This window comes from Bombina bombina, chromosome 1 (assembly GCF_027579735.1).
Source record: "Bombina bombina isolate aBomBom1 chromosome 1, aBomBom1.pri, whole genome shotgun sequence".
In the NCBI taxonomy this organism is placed as follows: Eukaryota; Metazoa; Chordata; class Amphibia; order Anura; family Bombinatoridae; genus Bombina; species Bombina bombina.
The window spans coordinates 931,315,755-931,340,209 of NC_069499.1; the positions used below are offsets into that span (position 1 = coordinate 931,315,755).

A 24,455-nucleotide genomic window follows, 5' to 3' on the forward strand; every position below is an offset into this window, starting at 1 on the left:
TACAATGTAATTATTAATTATATTGTAGCTATCTTAGGGTTTATTTTATAGGTAAGTATTTAGATTTAAATAGGAATATTTTAGTTTATAAATGAATTAGATTAATTTAATATAAATTTAGTTAGGGGTGTTAGGGTTAGATAGAGTTAATATAGTTAATATAAATACTATAGTAACTATATTAACCCTAATATAATTAGGGTTAATATAGTTAATATATATAATGTAATAACTATATTAACTATAATATACTTAGGGTTAATATAGATAATATAGCTGGCGGCGGGGTAGGTAGATTAAATTAGGGGTTAATCATTTTAATAGAGATGGCGGCGGTGTAAGGGGCTTACATTAGGGGTTAATAATATTAATATAGATGGCGGCGGTGTTAGGGGCTCACTTTAGGGGGTTATAGATATAATATAGCTGGCGGCGGGGTACGGGAGCGGCGGTTTAGGGGTTAATAACTTTATTAGGTTGCGGCGGGGTACGGGAGCGGCGGTTTAGGGGTTAATAGCTTTTTTATTGTTAGGCTAGTGAGGGGGGATAGCGGATAGAGGGTTAGACAGTGCGGGCTATGTTAGGGAGGCGTGTTAGACAGTGCGGGCTATGTTAGGGAGGCGTGTTAGACAGTGCGGGCTATGTTAGGGAGGCGTGTTAGACAGTGCGGGTGTTTTAGACTTTAGTCAGGTTTTACAGGCGCCGGCAGTTTCTAACGTGCCGCAAGTCACTGGCGACGCCAGAAATTTGTACTTGCGCAGATTTCTGGACATCGCTGGTTTGTCAGACTTACGGCACGTTAGCATCTGACGGCGACCTATATGGGATAGCTCGAGTTGCGAGCTGAAACTGCGGGCGACGCCGGTTCCCTCGCTTGCGCCGCAAACTGCGATCTATATCGGATCGCGCCCAAGAATGGTGGGAACCCTAGTCTCACATACCCTTTTCTTGTACAGTGATCTGTACGACTCTATGACTGGATGATACTCAACAACGGTGCAACCACATCTACCGAAGCGAAACTAACACACAAGTCCTCTCATTATAATCAGTAGCGCTTTTTAAAAAAAAATGTAAAGGATGAGTCACATAACCTGCTACTCATTATGGTGTAAATGACAAAATTGCAATAACTCACTGGATACTTTCTTAAGAGTGATAAAATGAGGTGGAAGTTCCATGGTATATAAACCTTGTACTTGTCTATATTGATATTCAAGGCATTTTTAATTTTTTTTTTTAATAGGATGAGCAGAAAAAGTAAAAATAATTTATATATACAATATTTAGGAGTGTATGAATTTATAGCATTTTATTTTTTGCCCTTTCTGCTTCTGATTTCCTTTGAGTTTACTACGATATTAAATATATTTTTTACATCAAACAGATAGATATATTTGCATAATATATATAGTGAAAAATGAATAGTAATTTTCCATTCAAATAGGACAGCAGCTCAATAAAGATTTGATTTTCCATATACATATATGTCCAGCAATGCATTTATGGAATACTAATTTTAAATCCTTAAAGGGATATGAAACCCAAATTTCTTCTTTTATAATTCAGATAGAGCACGCGATTTTAAACATCCTTCTAATTTACTTCGATTATTATTTTTTCTTCATTCTCTTGGTATCTTTTGTTGAAAGGCAAGGACGTATGCTTAGGAGCAGGACCATTTCTGGAGCACTTTATGACAGCAGTTTTGCAAGAATGTTATCCATTTATAAGAGCACTATTTCCTGCCATATAGTGCTCTAGATGCCTACCTAGATATCTCTTCATGGAAATTAAACATTTAATAAAAGAAGAAAATTGCAAACTTTTTTAAAAATGTTATGCTCTGTCTGAATCACAAAACAACATTTTGGGGTTTCATATCCCTTTAAAAATGTTTTGTATTAATTTAAGTATCCTGTTAACTAGTTAATTTATGGAGATTAGTGGTACCTTTACAATATCTCCCCTGATAACTCAAATTATATCTCATATAAAAATAAAACAACCTCCACAAATATAATTACCAGCCACTCTCGACCTTATCAGCTACACACACACTGTTGCACTAATATCATTCTAAATTGCGCTCCCTTACTTTCTATCATCCACCCATTTCACCCACCGATTGCAGCTGGAAAAGAGGTGCCAGTTGCTGCTTGGGGTTCATGGCAAATATCTGAATGTCTGTGGCCACCTGAACGGTCAAAGCGTTACTCTGACAGCTGACGAAGGGAGGGGAGCTTGCAGAAATCTGAAGGAGAACTGGAGGGGAATCCGGGAATCGGGTGGGAAGCTGAAGAGGAACAACAGAGACAAACACTTAAAGTGGCATTGTACTGTAAACCAATTACCCCCTGTAATCTGTTCCTAATGATCCATTTTACCCGCTGGAGTGTTTAAATTGATTACATACAGTTAATTTACTTTTATTTGTCATTTGAGATAACTGTTTTTGCCTGTTAAAACTGCCATTTATACGAAAATTCCAGTACTATGGTATTTGCTAGAGAAAACCTAGAAGAAATCAACCACCCAATCTGGTTGGGAGAGTACAGCCCATTTGAAAGACTGTTTCTGCAGCTGCTTTGAAAACAATTAACTCTTATCAGCTGTGTTTCAGAGTACATTGTCCCTTTAAATAAGGTGACTTCTGGTCACAACACAATTAAGCAACACGATAATGCTGTGAGATAGGACACACTAACTAAAAACCAGGGAGCGATTCAGAGGCATCATACTTGGATGCAACGTTTGAAAATTAAGAGTCTATCCCAGGCTTAAAGGCATAAAACCTAGATATTGAAACATTTAATTAGCAAAGTTACATCTGACATTTGATAGAGACATTCAACTCACTTGACATATGGATTGGGTAGTAAAAAATCCCTGTAAACAGTAACACAATATCCTGCAGACATATGGAATGGGCATAAAGATTCAGTACCTGAACACAAAGATCACATCTGAACAAAGAGTATATATGGACAAAAACAAATACAAAATACAAAAATGTTTCTCACCTCTGGAGCATAGATCCCTAAACTTTTTATGTTTAGTCGCAGGGGAGATTCTTTAGGTATCTGAAATGAACAGAAAATACAATTACCACCTAGCAGTATTAATTAAAAAAATAAAAAATAAATGTTACATTAAACAGGTATTTCTTTCATCAGATGGTGAGTCATCACGTGAAGTAATTCCTCTCCTGACCACTAGGAGGAGGCAAAAGATACCCCAACACATAAACCATGCAGTGAGGTCCAGGAAATTTGTGAGAATAGGAAACAGCACCCACAGTTCACAGCACACGGAGAAGGCTTACCATGCCTATGTGCGCATCAACAAAAAAGAGATATCTCCAGCTGTGATGAATTAAAAGACCTTTATTTTTCACATATGGTCAACAAATATACAGCAACGTTTCGGGCTAACACCTAGCCCTTACTCATGCCTGACAAAAGTTTTTAAATTCAGTGTTTAAATAGCCATTTTAGGCGCCAAACAATTGTACTGGGCAAATCTATACTGCCACCTAGTGGTTACATTTGTATATCATTTCATTCAACGTTGTTAAAAAACAACACTTGTCTTCCAAAATACTTTAATTGTGCATCTACCTCCTCTAGTGGTTATCAATTTATGTGTACAGGAGCCTTTTCAAAGGAAATTTATTACAACAAACAATAAATAGACAATAATTTTATTTACCAACCTAAAATCTCTACATTTTTCTAGAGAGCACAAAAAACATATATCTTTCGGATCTAAAATAAGATTCTTTTCTATTGCTTTATTAAGCTTGTAGTTGACTTTACTCCAGAACTGTCTTATTTTTGGGAATGACCAAAACCAGTGCATCGTATCCGCTTGTACTAAACAACATTTAGGGCATAACGATGTACTATTTATAAACCATTTACCTAAATGCACTGGAGTAATGTAAACCCTATTTACAGTGAGATTCTCTCAATGCTGTCATGAAGGATGTCCTTATTGCCAGTCTAAAACATTTTTTAACTCATATTTGGTAAAGTGATGGTAAATCCTAGCTTTTTTGAAACTCTAGGATTTACCAGTGCAACAATTAAAGGGGACTTTAAGTCATGAAGTATAAAATACTTCATGCTGAAAGTTCCTTTATTTGTCTGCAGCGTTTATCACTGAGCACCTCAGGCCACACCAGCAGAACGCTATTTTTTCAATGAGGTGACGTTTCCACCTCTTAGCACAGCCGGCATTATGCCATATAGCTAGGCTAAAACAATGTTTCTAAATACAATCATGTTCACAAAAGGACTAGGTAAGTCATTACTAGGACAATGTACGGTGCCAGAATATTAGACTCTAAATCATAGATAGTAACATGATCCTTTTCAGTGATTCAGTCAATTGCAAACATAGCTAATGCCATCAAGTTATATAACTTTATATTAGGATAAGCTAAACTGCCCACAGTTTTATGGAGACTTATCTTATGGGTAGAAAGATAAATCTTTTTCTCCGGCCAAACAAAATGAGCAGAAGCCCTATTTAAAAATACCACATCTTTAGTATGAATGATGAGAGGAAGATCTTAAATAAGATACAACAGCTGCAGGAAGAAGACAGTTTTAACCAATGCTATCCTAGCTGAAATAGGAAGAGACATCCATTTTTTTAAATCGTTATCATATTTTGAAAGGAAAGCTAAAAATTTTGAATTCTACCACCTAGAAGGCCTCTGCTAATCTTAATACCTAAATAATTAATTATATCTACTATCTGAAATGGGCAGGCTTGTTATGAATTCATTGATAGAATATTTCATTTTGCTTAGAAACACTAATAAATCATCAGCAAATAAGGTCAAAACCAGCATAGACTTTCCAATAATTATACCATTCAATTCTTGTCTTAGAAGGATTGCAAATGGTTCCAAAGAAAGATTTAAAAGCAAGGGTGGCAAAGGGCAACCCTGCCTTGTACCTTTCCCTAGCACAATATTGGCTATTAACTCATTATTTATAACATTGTTAGAAATAGGATAATGCCAGAGCATACAAATAAACTTTACAAAGTTCCCCTGGTATCCAAAAGAAACGAGGGTCATAAAGAGATAGTCCCAACCTACCAAATCTAATGCTTTTTCTGCATCAACAGACAGTATCGCTAAGTCTATTTTATTTTGACATTTTCTATCTTTACTCTTATACCAGAAATAATCTAAAACTGTAAGAACCTTACAAATTATATTTGCTCTATTTCTTCCTGTCATGAATCCTACTTGATTCAAGTGAATTAATGAGCCAAGATGTTTTTTGAACCTATGAACTATGCTATGCTGTCAAATTCAGGTATTTGAGATCTTGATAAAAGAAAGGCCCTCGGGAAAGAAGATACCTTTTTAGAGTAAAAAGATATAAACCACAATAAATAACCAGATATTGTGTAAGAGGTGCACCAGCAATGACCCTTAAAGCGACAAGGTGCAATTGGCCAATAGGCCACAAAAGTGAATACAAATAAATATAAATATAAACAAATACTCATATAAACAAATTGAAAAACATTTGAGGGTCAAATAAAATAAAGAGTGTGAAAGATCAACAGTGTAAAAAGTCATCAATCAATCCAAATGGTGGCAGGACGGTATGTATCGATAGGCTGCTCTCTTGATAGAAGACGATAAGAAAAAACAATGTCCTATAAGAGAAAATGAAAAGAGACGCCTTATGGTGTAGTATCTCAATGAACGAGGCACTGTATTCTAATATCTCCCATAATCTGGGTATAGATGCCGTTTCTAGTTTTTTGGAAGGTGACTGGTATATTCCACGATTACAAAAACAGTTCATTGTGCAACTTATTTTATTTATTCTTAAGCATAATTATTTTTTATTTCAAAATTACTTTTACCTGCAGGTAAAAGGTACTGCCATGAGTACCAGGTTCACCCGGAGTTTTGAAAACCTTTTCATGGGTTGCTTCGAACATCAATATACCTATCTAGGTTCGGGGCGAGCCTGGTATTCTATGGCAGATACATAGATTATCTTATTTTTTTGTGGAATGGCTCTAGAGAGAGAGCAGAAGAGTTTGTTGATCATTTAAATACCAATGACAGAGGGCTCGTTTTCACTAGTTGTATCCATCATGAATCTGTGGTGTTCTTAGATTTGTGTTTACGCTTCATTGATCTAGGAGGAATAGATAGTTCCACACATTTCAAAACTGTAGACTGCAATAGTTACCTGGACATCTCCAGTAATCATTACCATCCATGGAAGAAGAATGTCCTATATGGAAAATTCAAAAGAATTAGGACAAACTGTAGCACCCTAGCTAATTATGAAGAACAAACTCTTAATCTAAAGGAAAGGTTCCAAGAAAAATATTACCCTTTGGAAACTATAGAAAAAGGTTACCTTTGGGCCAAAAACGAAGATAGGGAGGAATATTTCCTTGACCATAAGAAAGGGAATATAGAATAGCCCATTAACTCTAATAAATCAGAATTAAGATTCATAACCCAGTTTAATTCTGATCACAAATTCACCAAGCTCTAAATAATCACTAGACGATACTAAAGAGGGATCCGATTCTAAATGGATTAATTGGAGATAAGCCTATGGTGGTCTTCAAGAAGGCTCTAATATTAAGAATATCTTAACCCTAGAAGAATTGTAAAGCACAAAAATACTCCTGGGTCTTCTAGCTTCTATAAAAATAACAAAAAACTAAAGAATAAGCACACTTTTAAGATCAAGAAGGGAGGACATGTTTTCACTCTCATATCAATAAGAAGAGTTATCATATCAAAAGCCTTTAAACCTGTGCCTCACACAAACAGTTTTGCACTAAACAGGGTACGTTATTTTCCCCCATAGCGCTGCCATTACGAGTTTCTGAAAAGCTTCCTTGTGCGTGCGATATGGTGGCGTTAAGCTCCATACCGCACAAAAGCCAAGGGCTGAGTTTACGTGCTCATGCACGCTTTCCCCATAGACATCAATGGGGAGAAAGCACGGAATGAAAAGCTCCGTAACGCAAACCCCATTGATGTCTATGGGGCAAAAAAGTTATGTTTAAACCTAACATAAACCCGAAGTCTAAACACCCCTAATCTGCCCCCCCCCGACATCGCTGACACCAAAATAAAGTTATTAACCCCTAATCTGCTGCTCCCAACATCGCCGCCACTAATAAAAGTTATTAACCCCTATTCCGCCACTCCCCGACAATGCTGCCACTATAATAAATTTATTAACCCCTAAACCTCTGGCCTCCCACAGCACCGCCACTAAATAAACCTATTAACCCCTAAACCACCAGCCCCCCAGATCGCAAAAAACTAAATTAAAATATTAACCCCTAAACCTAACAACCCCCTAACTTTATATTAAAATTACAATATCCCTAACTTAAAATAAATAAAACCTTACCTGTGAAATTAAAAACCTAAGTTTAAACTATAAATTAACCTAACATCACTATTATACTAAACTATTATACTAAAATTAAAATAACTTACAATTAAAAAAACTAAATTACTCATTAAAAAACCTAACACTACTAAAAGAAATTTAAGTCTAAAATTACAAAAAATAAAAAATACTAAATTACAAAAAATAACAAACGAAATTATCAAAACTAAAAACAATTAACCTAATCTAATAGCCCTATAAAATTAAAAAAGCCCCCCCAAAATAAAAAAAACCCTAGCCCCCAACAGTAAAACCCACCACCCAACCAGCCCCCCAAAATAAAAAACCTAACTCTAACAAAAACCTAAGCTACCCATTGCCCTGAAAAGGGAATTTGTATGGGCATTGCCCTTAAAAGGGCATTCAGTTCTTTTACATAGCCCTGAAAATGGCATTCAGCTCTTTTACCTAAAGCCCAAACCCTAATCTAAAAAAAAAACACCCAAAACAATTTTAAAAAAAACCTAACACTAACCCCCGAAGATCCACTCATAGTTTCTGAAGTCCGGACATCCATCCTCATCCAGGCGGTGAGAAGTCTTCATCCAGACGGCAAGAAGTCTTCATCCAGGCGGCATCTTCTATCTTCATCCCGGTGGCGCGGAGCGGATCCATCCTTGAAGACATCCGGCGAGGAGTGTCCTCTTCATACGGTCACCGCCATACACTGGATCTTCAAAGCAAGGGAGCCTTTTCAAAATTGCGTCCCTTGCATTGCTATTGGCTGATTTGACTCTTGAAATTCAAATCAGCCAATAGAATGAGAGCTACTGAAAATTGTATGCGCTGATTTGAATAGCCAATAGAATTTCATTAGCACTCATCTCAGTAGTTTAATTTATTAGTGGAGATGTGGGGGGGCTGGCGGTTTAGAGGTTAATAGGTTTATTTAGTAGTGGCGATGTGGGGGACTGACGGCTTAGGGGTTAATTGGTTTAGTTAGTGGCGGCGGTGTCGGGGAGCGGCGGGGATGTGGGCGGGCGGCAGATTAGAGGTTAATACGCTTTAAAATAGTGTTTGCGATGTGGGAGGGCAGTGGTTTAGGGGTTAATAGGTAGTTTATGGGTGTTAGTGTACTTTGTAACACTTTAGTTCTGAGTTTTGTGAAACATTTTTGTTACACAAAATCCATAACTACTGCTCTCAGATGGCGGTATGGATCATGTCAGTATAGGCTGTAAAGCAAGCATTTGAGCCTCACCGCACAACCTGTAATACCGGCGCTTTGGAAATCCCATGAAAAAACCTAATTTTTTTGAGTGTGGGATTGACGTTGCATTACAGGCTAAAATGCTTGCGGTATAGCTATACCAACATGACTCGTAATGGCTGCGTTACTGTTTTTACACTGAAATTGCCATTTTTTCAGCGTTAAAACCGTAACACACACCTCGTTATCTAGGTGTATGTGATTTATTTGTTATCCTGTGAATGTGAAATTCAATACGTGGGCCGCACGATAAGGTGCCTTAGCCATAGATGGTCTGAACACTATCGCAGTATTATCAATAACAAAAAAAATCACAGTTTCATTAGACATTGCCATATGAAACATAGTGGTAATCCCGACTGCTATACTATTACTTCTATAGAAGGTATATTTACATCATACCTCTATAACAGATTTATAAGATTAAGGCAGAGGGAGACTTATTGGATCCACAAGTTGAAGACACTCCATCCTTTAGGACTAAATATGAATGTAGATTTAGCAGCTTTTTAGGACCTTTATCATGTGTCTCCAATTTGTGGAATCAATGTGTGGGCTCTGATATGCCACTTATTCTCTATTTAGAGAAGTTCATCATTTTGTCTGTAATATGTTTCATATTGTTATGGTAGGGTACTGATACATATGTTATATCTGGTTCCTGTCACTATTGTGGCTTTGCTATTATAGCTTATCACTTATTCCCACATATGTTTATTATTATTACAAGTACTATAGGATTATCCGATACTGCTCCACTACTGGTCCTTAATATAATTGAGTTGTGTTATTTATCAACATATCGCATTTAACACTCTCCATACACAAATACAATCCTTGCCTTTACCACCGCTACAAGTTACGGTATGCAATGAAGTAAAGAGCGTATGGTCGTTTTTTGGTGTGTATTCACACTGCACTTCCAATATTGATTACTGACCATTATACGATGATCATCCTAATATCTTTATGAGACATTTGGTGATCAACTGATTTGATCTTTTCCTACTTTCCACTTTTATTTTAACACTAAAAGTAGGAAAATAAAATAGAACAAAATTATTTATATTACTCGCTTTTTTTGATGTAATATGCATTATGGTGTTTTAAATACATTTTTCTTATTTATTACCTTAGTGTTGATTTATATCAATGACCACTTATAATATTATTCTAAATCTTATTTATAACATTGCTTTGCACTGACACTAGATTATCGTTAATCTTTGTTTGCTTTTTCACAAATATTTACTGTATCATGAGGATATCTGAACCAGATCTGCAAACCAAATCCTGCAAGGCCACCTCGGAGCAATCAGAATTGCTAAGGTTTGTTCCTGCTTATAGTTCTGGCTATCACTCTGAATAGTAACACAAATGGAGGAAAGGTGACCAGGGAACCACTAGGGCATGTATCAGACTTGCTTGAAGGTCCCAAGAACTGGCACAATGCTAAGGCTGTTTGTGATTCAAAGTAGAGGCCATGAGATCTATCTCTGGCGGACCCCAACATCTTACAATCTGGGTGAAGTAACTGGTAACTGAGAAAGTCTGCCTCCCAATTAATTACAACCAGAATGTGGATAGCAGAAATCATGCAATGATGACGCTCTGCCCAGCTGATGATGCAGAACACTTCCCTCATCCCTAAGGAATTGTGTGTTCCTGCCTCATGATTGATATAGACCACTGCTGTGATATTGTCTGACTGAAATCTCAGAAACGATTCCTGTCTGAGGTTGGGCCAAATCCAGAGAGCTCTGAAGATTGCACGTTCCAGAATATTTATGGGTAACTTCGCCTCCTGATGAGACCAAAATCCCTACATTTTCTGAGACCCCAAGACTGCACCCCAACCTAACAAGCTGGCATCTGTGGAAATTACAACCCACACTGGCCGAAGAAAGGAGATCCCCTGAACCAAAGATAGGTTAATCTGCCACCAAGTTAGAGACTGTCTTGGTCTGTGATCTAACAGAATCCTCTGAAACAAATCCTCGTAGTCCCCACTCCATTGATGCAGCATCTGCAATTGGAGGGTCAGAAAATGAAATCTAGTAAATAGAACTGCAGCTGAGACAGCCACCATAAGACTCACAACTTCCATGCCCTGAGCAACCAGGAGGATTCAGCTGCAGAAGGGCACAGGCCTGTTGCAGCTTCAGTCTGTGCTAATCTTTCAGGTACAATTGCATAGTCACTATGAACCCCAGAAAGGACGCATGGGTCTGAGAAGTTAAGGAGCTTTTTGTAAGATTTATTTTCCAACCGTGACTCTGAAGATTGTCCATGTAAGGAACTACAGAGATTACTTAAGCTTGAACTTACAGAGCACCCAGCACTTTTGTAAATACTCTGGGTTAATCTTTCAAGGATCTTGAGGCACTCAAGGCAGAAAAAATAATACCCGAGGAGGCCTTGAATGAAAGCGTATTAGATACCCCTGGGAAAGGATTTCCAATACCCAGGGATCCCAAACAAATCTCCATCAAGCCTCCTGAAACAGACTTAATCCGAAGGGCTAGACTTCCAGGATGATTTGGGATAGCCAGAACTCTGGACAGAGGGGGAAGCTTTTGGGGCCTTAGATTACAGAAAGAAACAAACACTCCCTGCAGATCTAGGTTTGACTGTGGCAATAATACTATCCAACCAAGGCCCAGACATTTATTTAAAGGGATAGAAAGCAATCTATGTTTAGACACCATATCAGCAAACCAAGACTTAAGCTACAAAGCTAAAACAGGCAATGTAGCATTCTTAGCATTACTGCAAACCATTTCCACGGCTGCATTGCAAATAAAGGTATTTGCTGCTCTCAGGAGATTAATGTGATCCTGAATCTCATCCAAAGTGGTTTCCCCAGAAACAAGTTCTGGAAGTCCTGGAAGGTTGTCACACCAAACAGCAATAGCAGCAGCTACACAGGCAACACTGACAGCAGATCGAAACATTAAACCTGCAAGCTAAAAGGATTGTCTGTGAAAACCTTCTGTTTTCTATCTAAAGGATCCTGAAAAAAAAAAAACTATCCAAAGGAATATTGGTACACTTGGCCAGAGTGGAAATAGCTGCATCCATCTTAGGAATAGTTTCTTAAATCTCTTTATTAACAGAAGGAAGAGGAAACATATATTTTAACTTAGCAGATGGAACAAAATGAATTCCCGGCGTCTGCCATTCCTTAGAAACTAATTCATAAACTGAGTCAGGTTTGGGAAAAGAGGAAATCTGTTTGGAAGCTGCCTTGAAGAATTTGTCAATTCTCTTAACTGGTTGCTTAACTGTACCAGGACAATCCTCTATCACTAAAGCAATTAAAACTTCCTGCAATAAAGCACGAATATTCTCAAGACTGAAATTAAAGGACACATCCTCTGCCACAGCAGCAGGGTCCTGAGATGCATATCATGCAAGACCATCCTCAGAGTCAGAGACAACCCTATCATCAGTGGGTAACTTAGAGGGGCCGCTCCTAAGGGAAGTCCCTGATGAGCTAAAGGTCAAAGAAGGACCACTTTCCAATCCTCACAAACATCTGCAATAATAGCTGGAGGTAAAATAGTTAAAACCTCATTAATAGTGGAATGAATATACTCCTTTACGTTTTGGAGAACGTTCAAATGAACCCTCCTTGGAGCAACTCTAATAAGGTAAAAACCCTTGCATACTCCGAAGTGTAAAACCCTGTTAAGGGTTAGAAATAGACTCAGTACATGAAGTACTATAGCTGAGCATTGGACAAACCTGAGAATCCTTACAAAGCAAACACAAACTGGAAGTAGTATCATATGGTCTCCCATCTAAAAGATCAGCTAAAAACAGAGGCCTGAGCTGAACTAGTTTGCTCCATAGTAACAGTAAGTAAGTAGCTTAAAGGGACAGATAAGAAAGTAGCTTAAAGGGTTTCAGATAGAACAAACAGGTTTCTGCAAGGAGGAAATTGGCATCATATCGGTTAGAAGACCCCTCACCTTCAAGTAGATCTGCATTTTACTTTCACCTTACTCCTCAATAAGAAGGCAAAGGGAAATGATTGAAGATCATTGGAAGTGGGAGGGATTTGAAGCTCTGATGTGTTGGGGTATCTTTTGCCTCCTAGTGGTCAGGAGGGGAATTACCACACGTGATGGCTCACAGACTCTCACCATCTGATTAAAGAAATACCTGTTTAATTACTCTAATTTCCTATACATATATAAACATCTGAAAAAAATAAATCCTCTAGAAAATAACTAACTGCCGGAAATAATTTATTTAGAATAGAATATCAGTATATAAAATATCTATAATTAATTTAGAGGAGTTAGAGAGACACTCATAGTAATATGTGTACACAATATAATGTGTATATCATAGACATAACATAAACCTACATTAGCATAAATAAAGTGTAAGGACACAACAAAATGAAGCAGCTGCCTCCCATTCCCAGAGAGCCCGGTTCTTTCTGATTATTATTCCTGCACAGGCTTACCTGGGCAACAAACTGAGTTGAAAGCTGAAACTTATACTCCTTACACTGCTCCCTGAAAACTTTGTTTAGGCAGCTAAGGAAACTTATCAGGGAGCAGAGTAAGTGTTTCAGCTGCCAACTAAAAGTACAGAATAGTTTGTTGCAGTGGCAGAGGTCAAGTCAAGCGGGAACGCATGGGAACGGAGTTCCTGCACTATTTTTGCAGGAGGAACTAAGTTCCCTCTGGACAGAGAACAGAAACACTTCAGAGATCACTGCTGCTGCTGGTGGGAGGAGCTGGAGCACAGTCTGGTTAGAGAGATGGTGAGATCCTCTAGTAATGGGCAGTAACACTTTCTACAATACAGAAAATGCAGGCCTGCCAGCGGTCCTGCTGTGTGATCGCCCCGCACTGTGTGGAACACATGGTGCTTACATTCCTTTGTGGCTTGCTCTGCGGTTATTTAGCTTCTCTCAGCAGAAATAGGACTATTGCAGGTGAGACTCTGTGACAGAGGAGAATTCTCAGGCCCAAAGGGAAACATTCAACCCTCCATTTGATTTAATTTGCTTTCATTAACCAAAGTGTATATATTATATACATATACTGTAAATACTACAGTGTGTGTGTATGTATATAAAACAATATTAATTGTGAGGGGGTGGAAGTCTTGGTGAGTACCCACTCTTATTTTTTGTATGACTTGACCCCTATGCAGTGGTAACCCTGTGCATGAATAATAATCAACTAGATAAGGGCTATTAGGGGCAGGATGGCAACTGTTGGAGGGTACTGTTACTGCCAGTAATGTCTGGCTGTTGAACACTTGGTTCTGCAGATGTTCTATGGCTGAAAATGGAGCATAGCAAAACAGGGAACTGTATAGGGAAAGAACTATACAGTAGTATTATACTGCTCATAGAAGGAAATCAAAACACATTTTAACAAATTTAGCTGCAACCTATTTCACACATATACATGGCATAAATATTATTTAAGTAATTTGTTCTAAACTATCACACTTAGTTTTCTGACTTTATTGTTGCTTTAAGTTAAATAAAACAAAATTGTAATACACGTTCATATTTTCTGCCTGTTTTACTGTAAACTACATCAGAATATTAACCTTGTTTCACTCAATTAAGAGAAGCTGGAGTATATAAATCGTACTTAATGGGAAAATAAACACCTTGTAATTATAAGACATTTCTCTTGTGTTGCTATAGAATACCATATTAGCCAAATCTTAAAGGGACACTAAACCCAAATGTTTCCTTTCATGATTCAGATAGAGCATGCAATTTTAAGCAACTTTCTAATTTACTCCTATTATCAATTTTTCTTCATTCTCTTGCTATCTTTATTTAAAACACAGGAATGTAAAGCATAGGAGCCGGCCCATTTCTGGTTCAGAACCTGTGTTATGCTTGCTTATTGGTGGCTAAATGTAACCACCAATAAGCAAGCGCTATCCAGGGTGCTGAACCTAAAATGGGCCTGCTCCTATGCTTTACATTCCTACTTTTTAAATAAGGATAGCAAGAGAATGAAGAAAAATTGATACTAGGAGTAAATTAGAAAGTTGCTTCAAATTGCATGCTCTGTCTGAATCATGAAAGAAAAAAATTGGGTTAAGTATCCCTTTAAGATTTTAAAAAAAAATTGATATCCTTTTTACTGCAGTTATTTTCCAATAGCCAAACTCCACCCACCATCTGCCTTACTTGGAGGAGCCAATCTGGGCTAGTCATGGTCATAAAGTTAGTAACAGATGTGTAGCAGAATTCGCCCAGAGAAGCCTGCAGTGTGCATTTCAAGTTCTGAGAATTATAAACTGCTCAATTTTCAGAGCTGAATTTCATGAAAGGGGCAACATAAATAATGAAAGTATATTGCAAAAGTTGCTTCATTACACATAACTAAACATTTTATATACAAATCTCAAGGTGCTTACTGTCCCTTTAAGTATGGTGACATTTATCTGAGCCTGCAACATTCGACATAGTGATATGGATGGTGATTGGTTAACTTAGAGCACATACTCATTTATTCCTCTCCCTATTTTGCCACAACTAATATAAAATGTGAATAAAGTTAAACCTATTCAGCATAACTAATTGATTTTTAAATCTACAAGAAGATATGGTGACATTTACTGTGCATAAAGCCTAATGCCATTTAGAACTACATTTTGAATCTGTAGAATACATTTGAAGTTTCTCTTAACCTTTAATAACCTAATAAGGCAGTGCCACTTCCTATACTTACCATGTCATCCGTGACGTTAGCTCTGAGAAACCCAGACTTGTAGTGAACGTATCCAGCTGAGTTAACAGTAAACTGTGAGAGTCCTAGGAGGAGCATCCGAGAGTCAATATCTGGAAGTACAAATTTTTCAGGGGGAAACGGGGCTTCCCAGCGTTGAGCAATACCAACAAACTCTCCCTGAGGTAGTAAAAATCAGAGGCAAATGATACACAATCACGTTTACATTTAAAAAAAAAGATTTCCCTTTTCTTCAAATTACCTTTACTCCAAGCTCCAAAATAAGCTCTGTGATATTTGGAGGAACTACCAGAGGGAATTCCACAGCAGACACTGAATCCACACGCCAAGAAACTGCAGAGGGACACAGGGTTAATGTGTAGAAATTCAACGAAAATGTTTAGGACGTAAATGTACTATGTCTCTGAGAAATAAGATGTCTACTTCACAAATATCATGAACTAACAAGAATATAGTAGAGAAAGGAACAATTATATATTTATATTTAGTTTTTATTATTATTATTATTATTTATTTTATTATTCTTTTTTAAACTGTTTTTTTTAATAAATTAGAACTCTCAGTTTACTTCTGTTATTAAATGTAATTAATTCTCTTGGCATCCTTTGTTGAAAAGCATACTTAGGTAGGCTCAGGAGCAGCAGTGTGCTACTGGGAGCTAGCTTCTATTGGTGGCTATAATATATGATTCCTTTCATTTGCCCCCAGATGCTGCTCTGGAGCTTATTATAATATGTATTTAACACCTTTGTAGGGTTTAAATACATAGTTTTATGCAAGTGACTTTGCCATAATAATATTCTCTTACACATTCTCCTACACATTAAAACATATTCTTTTTACACTTTTACATTCCTTTAACACTTTAATTTAAATCAATGTAGATCTATGTCATGTGGTGCAAAGACCAGCGTTCTGCATAACATAGAACTTATAGAAAGCAGTCTCACTTGTCAATTGACAACCAAGTCTTGCTGTTTGGGCTGCAGGCATCTGCCTTCATATGGTAATGCCGCTTGATCAGTGCACCGTTACCATATGAAGCCAGATTGCCTGATCATTACAGACAGTGACACTGTCTGAGTAAGTGTCTGTAACAATCATTTCTTGTTGCCGGTAGGAGGTGTGGGAGAGAATGAAGGAGCTGGGTAAGTGTTCCAGCAGGGAAGAGGGAGCGAGGAGCAGGGCCCTACACTGCAGAAAATAAGTTTTGAAGGTAGAGGGAGGGATGGGTCGCTACACTACAGAAAAAGGGGAAATTAGAGAGGGGTCTCTACATAATGATCATGGGGAGGTGGGAGGTGAAGAGGGTGATGGGGATTCTACTCTACGGAAACAAATATGAATAAATAAAATTAAAATAAATTAAAAATACCTCTAAACTGGGTACCGACAGACAGCTACCAGTACCTAAGATGGGAGGGTTAGATAATTGTTCGGGAGGGATCAGGGAGGTTGGAGGGTTGAGGAAGGATCTCTACACTGCAGAAAAAATAATAAATAAAAAATCCCTTAACTGCATACTGGCAGACAGTCTTCCAGATAAGATGGTGGTGAGGAGTGTGGGTGGGGAGTGTTGAAGGGGAGAGCTGTTAGGGAGGGATCAGGGAGGTAGGAGCTGTCAGGTGGGAGAGTAATACCTACACTACAATACTACTAACCCTTGCCTGCTAACGACTTCTCCCCTTCACTGCAGGGAACTTCAGAAGTGTGATGCAATTAGCCGCATTCTAATTACCAAAAATCAATGGTAAAGCCATGCATGTCTGCTAGTTCTGAACAAAAAGGATGACAGGGAAGCCATTTGTGTTATAACTGCACAAGTGAGTGGCATGTAAATAATTTCAGTGAGAACCCCGAAGGTTGTGAAAAAGGTAACTATTGTTTTTTATTTTTTTTAAATATATATAATTGCAATTGGCAGTTAATGGGTGGCATAAAATATAGCAACATGGGCCTAGATCAATACCTTGATTTGTCTACTTAAAAATATATATATATATATAAAATAAAATCTTATCACTATATTAGGTGGTTATCATTGTCTATTTATATGATGGATAATAAAGGGTGTTAATTAGTTTGACCTGCTTTGCTGTGATGTTTTTCAGATTGTCCCTATTCACTCAAGGTTCGTTGATTTTTGCTTTATTCATAGGTAGTTGCTGGCTAAGGTACTCTTTTCTCTTCTTTTTTTATTTATATATATATATATATATGTGTGTGTATAGTTTTGATAGGTAAATAATAAAAGAAAACAAGGCTCTATTTCTGTTTAAATGAGTGATACTAAAAATGCTAAAAATTCTCTCGTATTTTGTGCAAGTTTTTCTCTAAAATTCGCGGTAGTGAAGAGATTAAAATTTTAAAATGCAACAAAAAAATTAAACGTGATTATCATCGTTGTTTACTTGCTTCTTCCTATATGATTAACGTATTGTGAATGCCTTTGACAGAATAATCAAAGTTCTAATCAAATTAGGTCTCTCTGTTCTTCAAAACTGGAGAGTGTGTGTTTCAGTATACGTTACCTGGCCAATGTCTCATTATTTCTCCTACTTGCATCACAGTTTTATCAAACTCCGGGCAAAGCTGCAAAAATAAGTGATCATGTGAATCGATCAACATCTCATATTTGCTTTTCCATTGGTGGAAACACAGCCACATTAATACATACTTGTTTGCTCAGTGCATCATAAATGGGTCCCAGCATGGCGTTCCGGAACATGTCTAATAGCCACCTGTTAGCACACAACATATAGATATACTTATAAATACGATGAAGGTAAAGTTTAAAGGGACATAATACCCATATGCTAAATCACTTGATGCAGTGAAAATATAAAAAGCTGACAAGGAAATATTACCTGAACATCTCTATGTAAAAGAAAGGAAGATCTTTTACCTCAAAATGTATTCAGCATTTCAGCTCACAATAGTAGCTGCTCTGTGAACAGATTTTTTTGCTTTAATGTGATTTCATGAGATTTTACTCAAATCTCGTGATCATTCATAGTAAACTTCCTTAAATTGAGAAGGGAAATAACATGATTGTGCCTGCACATGCTTGATACACACTCCCTTGCAAGTCCCAGGACTAGTATTCTATTGGCTGATTAAAATCCCCTTACAATAGCATGTGGCAACTGAGGTAATTTGGAGGTAAAATATCTTCATTTTTTACATAGAGATGTTCATGTGATATTTGCTATTCACAGATATGCTGAGTTGCTATCAAGTGCTTTAATGTTTGGGTATCATGTCCCATTAAGTACACTTAACACATTCTAGGATAAAATCCAATTTTTTAAATGGTTATACTTTTGAATGGCTCAAATCATTTTGATGAAATTTGCAGTTTTATTTGTCATCCCAATTCACCAATCTTCATGGAATTTAGTAGGAAGGTGCATCTTATTGGCCAGCTTATTCCTAGCTTGCCTTGTCTAGCGATATAAAGCATCTAAAGTTGTACTGTAACAATTTTTTATGTGCATGAACCAAAAGAGAACCAAAAATAATATATTTAGGTGGCTCTTTTAATACCAGGATGAAAAGCCTGTAAACACTCAGGGGCATGCACATTAGCAGCAGTCTTCCACGACTTCTTCTCAGGCCCATTCCTTTGCCATGGAATAAAATATTCAAGCGTACTTGAACCAATGAGAGAACCAAGGATAAACTCTTTGTCAAGTTCCTCTATAATCATCCATGATAAACAGTGGAAGAGCAGGCAAACACGCTAAGAGAGTGTTAGGCCTATGTGGACAGAGAAAAATTAAAGTCTGGGTGAATAAAGAGAGAGAGAAGTTGGAAGGCCGCAGAATTCATTTGGAAGATTATTTGAACAAGACTAATGAACTCATGCACTAATTTATTTGAAGGCACAAACAAATAAAGGGCCCAGCTCTCAAAACTCACCAGCATTTTGCTGAGCACTATGGGCCCGATCCGATATAAATCGTCGCCCACAAAAGCCGGCGGCGCCAAATTTTGCGCGGGTTTGGTATCCTATATACGGTATAAGGACTTACGGGCGCAGATTTCAGAAAATCTACTCCATTCTCATCTCGCCACAAATTGCAGGCGCAGCAACTCTTGCACTGACTTAGAAACCAACGTAACTCTCTGAAGGCCTAAGAAATGCATGCTTAACAACATACATATCAGCAGCTTGATCACAAATAGTTAACCTCTTCAAAGCATTTATTATTCCTGCCCCTGCAAGTGTGTCAAACCAATCACAAAGGGGTGCATCATGGGGCACAAGGGGTGCATCATTGGGCATAAGGGGTGCATCATGGGGCACAAGGGGTGCATCATTGGGCACAAGGGGTGCATCATGGGGCACAAGAGGTGCATCATTGGGCACAAGGGGTGCATCATGGGGCACAAGGGATGCATCATTGGGCACAAGGGGTGCATCATGGGGCACAAGGGGTGCATCATGGGGCACAAGGGGTGCATCATTGAGCACAAGGGGTGCATCATGGGTCACAAGGGGTGCATCATTGGGCACAAGGGGTGCATCATGGGGCACAAGGGGTGCTGGAAGCCCTACAATCCCCTGTTGTTCCGTCTACACATGCTGATTCTATAGTTGCTGCTGAGGTCCATGGTGATGGTGCTGCCCCTACTGCAGCTGGTCATCAAATTACATACTGCGGATTTCCACTGCATGCAAGTGAAACTACTACATCCCACCCCCATTCCCTTAACCACCCTAATTACTGAAAATATATCATTAGTTTAATTCATGTTTTGGTCACTATGATTTATTGACTATCATTGCGAGGAATGAAAGTGGATGTTTATACCTTATGTTCACACCTTCTGTAAAAACATTATTATTTAGATATATATATACCCGTGTGCAGGGATAGGCAAGGTGTCCTTCACTAAAAGTCTTTACTTTAGAAAATGTCTGCCACAGCTTTGGCTCATGCCTATCCCTGCACATGGGTCAATTTCTATTGGATGTGAGAAACCTTGATTTACATCTTAAAAGTGAATATCACTATATGTACCCTTCATACACAACTATGTGATGTGGTTTAGAGAACATGAATATGTCATAAACATGATGATATTACCTTTTGGGGCCATTTCCACACAGGCATTATTATATTTTTCAAAAATATTAGTGTACTAAAACACCCCTCACATGGATGTGGATGACAATTATATGGTAAATAACAGAGGACAAGATTTAGGCTGAAATATAACAATATATTTTTTTTTTAGGCTTCTTAGATGAGGGGGCTGAGGTGCCTGGAGTGGCTCTCCTGGGTCTCCTGGGTTGTGTGGATTCAGAGGATTCTGCAGGAGTGCTGGCCACAGATGAGAGGCTGGAGGCAGTGTCCTGCTGGTGTGTGAAATGCTCCACCAACACACCCAACAGTTGGTTTTGTTCCCGCCATCTGTTGTCAGTCTGCATCTGCATATCTAAAATAACTCTCATCATCTGAGATTGGTTCTGGACTATACCACTTAAAGATGCTGCCATGTCCCGTTGCAGCTCAATGGAACGCTGGAGTAAAGTCTGTTGGCTCCTGTAAAACCTGCGTTGGGTCTCTCTGCATTCTCTCGCAGGTTGCTGTGAGCCTCCTCTGGAGGGCAATGTATTCGTCGCCCAGGGCAGAAGTAAAAGGATCTACAGGCTGTTCACCAGCAGGGATTATAGGCGCAGGTTCACCTCTAGCTGCTGTTGCATCTGGAACTATGACAGCTGTTGCTTCAGGAGGAACTACAGGAGCTGGTGCTTCAGGAGGAACTACAGGAGCTGGTGTCAGGAGGAACTACAGGAGCTGGTGCTTCAGGAGGAACTACAGGAGTTGGTGCTTCAGGAGGACCCATGACAGCTGGTGCTGCAGGAGGACCCATGACAGCTGGTGCTGCAGGAGGAACTACCACAGCTATATGCTTCTCTTCATATGCTGGAGCTCTTCCAAGGGAAGCGGATGGTGGAGCTCTCCGGGTGGACTGGTAGTCCCATTGACGACTGGTGTGCGACCACAGCCTGTCCAGTCTGTATGTCCTGTCGGTAAAAGTCCTGACTGGCCTGATATTGGGAGGGGGGGAAAACATCTACCATTTGGGGATGCCTTGGCTCCCCCTCATAACCAAAAGAATAGTCCTCCAGCCAGGGCCCCTGCCAGGTCTGCTCTTCCAAAGTTGGTGGCATGACGTATGGGTCCTCAACAGAGGCAATCCAACCCACCTCATGCCTGGGAGCATACTGTTGAGGGATTCTCTGGCCTGGTGGTTGTGGAGAAGGCATTCTCTGGCCTGGTGGTTGCGGTGGATGCATGACCGTTTGCACCCTGGTGTTTCATACAATAGTTCTGTGTACATGTCAGTGATGGAGAAAATGTGTTCTTTAAGTGACACTATGGTCACACAATTTCCTTTAGCCTGATGTAGGCACATAACGTGCTTTCTTGAGCTAAAAGTATTGTGATGGCTATAGTGTCCATTTACTGAAAACTCTATATGTGGCTTGTGGCCTGTGTTACTCCAAGACATGTTAGTATTTAACTATTCCACCTCATATCATGAATTTCAATGCGTTAAGTAGCATTAAATGGACATTAAAACCATTTTTATTCTTTCATGATTCAGCTAGAGCATGCAATTTTAAACAACTATGGCCTCGCTTCCATTGAGTCATTAAAAATGGAGCCGTAAGCTACCGAAGCGGCCGACAGCTAAAAGTAATTTACGGCTGCATTTTAGTACCAGGTTTCCATTGAAAAGATTAGCGTGTTGCGCGCAGTCGCTCTTTTCGTGTAGCTGTAAGTTAACTTTGTGTTAACGCTTCCATCTGACGTCGGATTTCTTGAAAATCAATTAGTTGCTAAGGTAACCCGGCCTTACGCTATAGAATTTACGTTTAACGTCCGTGCTTCTTACCTGTGATCGCCTCTCAAGAAAAATAAAAAAACACTTATCCATATTTTTAATAATCAAATACTATTTTCTAATATAATTATATTTAACACTTCATAAATATAAGTAATATTTATTGCTGCCCTAGGCATAGGTCTAGTTTGCATTCTGTAGATATGTTCTTGCATATATTATTATATTTAAATATATACTGATATTTCTATTAGAATATAAGTTCAACTATTTCTATACATGAGACAACAATAAATATTACTTATAACAATTTATTTCTACATTAAAACACTTGCATTATTTGCAAGTTTTATAATTTCAATAGAAAATAGGTCTCAAAAAGCACAATTTTCCTCTTTTACACCTAGTTGAGCTGGGGGTAATATTTCTCAATGTATTGACAGCCTCCGACAATGTATTAACGGTTAGCGCTTTCATTGGAAACCTGGTATAATTTATCGATTAACGGCTTCTATTACTTTCTATGGGACGCAAAGTTCTTTTCGGCAGCCGAAGTCCGGCTGCCGATATTGAGGTATAACGCGCCATTGGAAACAGTCGATAAACGATATCGCTTCCGACAGCATATTTATCGGTTTGCGAGTGCACGCAAACTGAATTACGACTCAATGGAAGCGAGGCCTTTGTAATTTACTTCCATTACCTAATTTGCTTCATTCTCTTGATATTCTTAGCTGAAAAGCATATCTAGATAGGCTCAGAAGCTGTTGATTGGTGGCTGCACATCAATGCCTCATGTGATTGGCTCACCCATGTGCATTGATATTTAATAAACAACGAATAACAAAATAATGAAGCAAAATAGATAATAGAAGTATATTGGGATGTTGTTTAAAACTGTATTCTCTATCTGAATAATGACATAAAAAGCTTTGGTTTAATCTCCCTTTAATGTGAAATATAATTGTAGATGTTTTTGTTAGTAGGCCAAATACCATGCTCCTCATTGTGTACATGAATGTGTGACATTAAAGGATGTTATATCTCAAATACATATAATAGAGGTGTGTGGGATGTTACTCACCAGCTTGCTGTGCTGATGTTGCAGCCCCTCACGAGCCCCTGGAAGTCCACGGACTGCTGTAACGCTTAGGGACCTGCGAATGATCTCCTGCCACTCATTATATTCCGCCTCCTGGGGAGGACCACCGCCTGTTCCCCTCTGGTGCATGGCTTCTTGGCCCATTTTCTCCTTGAGCCCATCCACATTCCTCCTCTGCTGGGCCACGCTGTTGACTGCCTCCTCGACCCTCAGCCATGCATCTTTACGCCTTCGGGCAACTCCTTTGCCCATCTCTTGGCCAAAGAGGGCAGTGTGGTTCTCCATGACGGCCTGGACTAGCACGAGGTTTTCGGCAAAAGAGAAGTTGGGGCACCTCATGCGCTCCTCGTCCTGGGCCGCCTGGCTCCCTCCCTGGGATGTCCCTGGTGTGGGTTCCTCCCTATCCTCTCCCTCCTCCCCCCTTCTATCCCCATGTGCACCCTCTATCCCTCTTCTGAGTGTGCCTGGCCTTGGGGCAGCCCCACTCCCATCCTCCCTTCTAACTCTCCCTCTCCCCACTGCACTCACTCCCTGATGGGGACCCTGCTGCTCCTCCTGTCCATAATCCTCGCCCTGCAACTCCCTTTCCCTCCTCCCCCCCCCCCGCCCTAGCTCTCCCTGTCATCCTCAAACTACACACACTCACACTCACTCCCACTTCAATCACACACAATCACAACCAAACACTCAGCCTATCACACTGTAAAAGATAAACAAAATGTGTGAGGTGTTAGAAAAAAAAAGTGTTGTGTATTTTGTATATGTGTGTATGCAAAATGTGTGCAATATGTTAAAAAAAAAGTGTTAGTAAATGTACAGGCTTAAGAATCCAAAAATCCGACCTAACTAACTGAATGAAATGCTCCTCTCTCACTGCTCTTACCACTAATCTCTACTCACTGTAGTGTGCTGTAGCTCCAAGAACCAACCAAACACACTAAAGAAAATGGCCGCTGCGCATGGGTTTATGTATGAATTTTGAATGGCGTAATTACGTGTCGCATCTTTTAGAACTGGCTGTTGTTTTTTACAATTCGTAGCCTAATTTGCATAAAACTACACTTTATTGAGAC

General features: G+C 38.9%; 1 protein-coding gene across 2 annotated transcripts in view; it reads right to left on the reverse strand.

Moving 5' to 3' along the window:
• Positions 1-24,455, reverse strand: part of LOC128647281 (bactericidal permeability-increasing protein) — a 103,341-nt gene that overhangs the window by 21,774 nt on the left and 57,112 nt on the right. For both annotated transcript variants that reach the window (XM_053700126.1, XM_053700090.1), the window contains exons 6-11: positions 18,097-18,160; positions 17,951-18,011; positions 15,661-15,752; positions 15,402-15,578; positions 3,024-3,083; positions 2,126-2,296 (exon numbers count right to left, since the gene is read on the reverse strand). In XM_053700126.1, the coding sequence (XP_053556101.1) occupies positions 2,126-2,296; positions 3,024-3,083; positions 15,402-15,578; positions 15,661-15,752; positions 17,951-18,011; positions 18,097-18,160 (625 nt within the window). The remainder of the gene's footprint in view (positions 1-2,125; positions 2,297-3,023; positions 3,084-15,401; positions 15,579-15,660; positions 15,753-17,950; positions 18,012-18,096; positions 18,161-24,455) is intronic.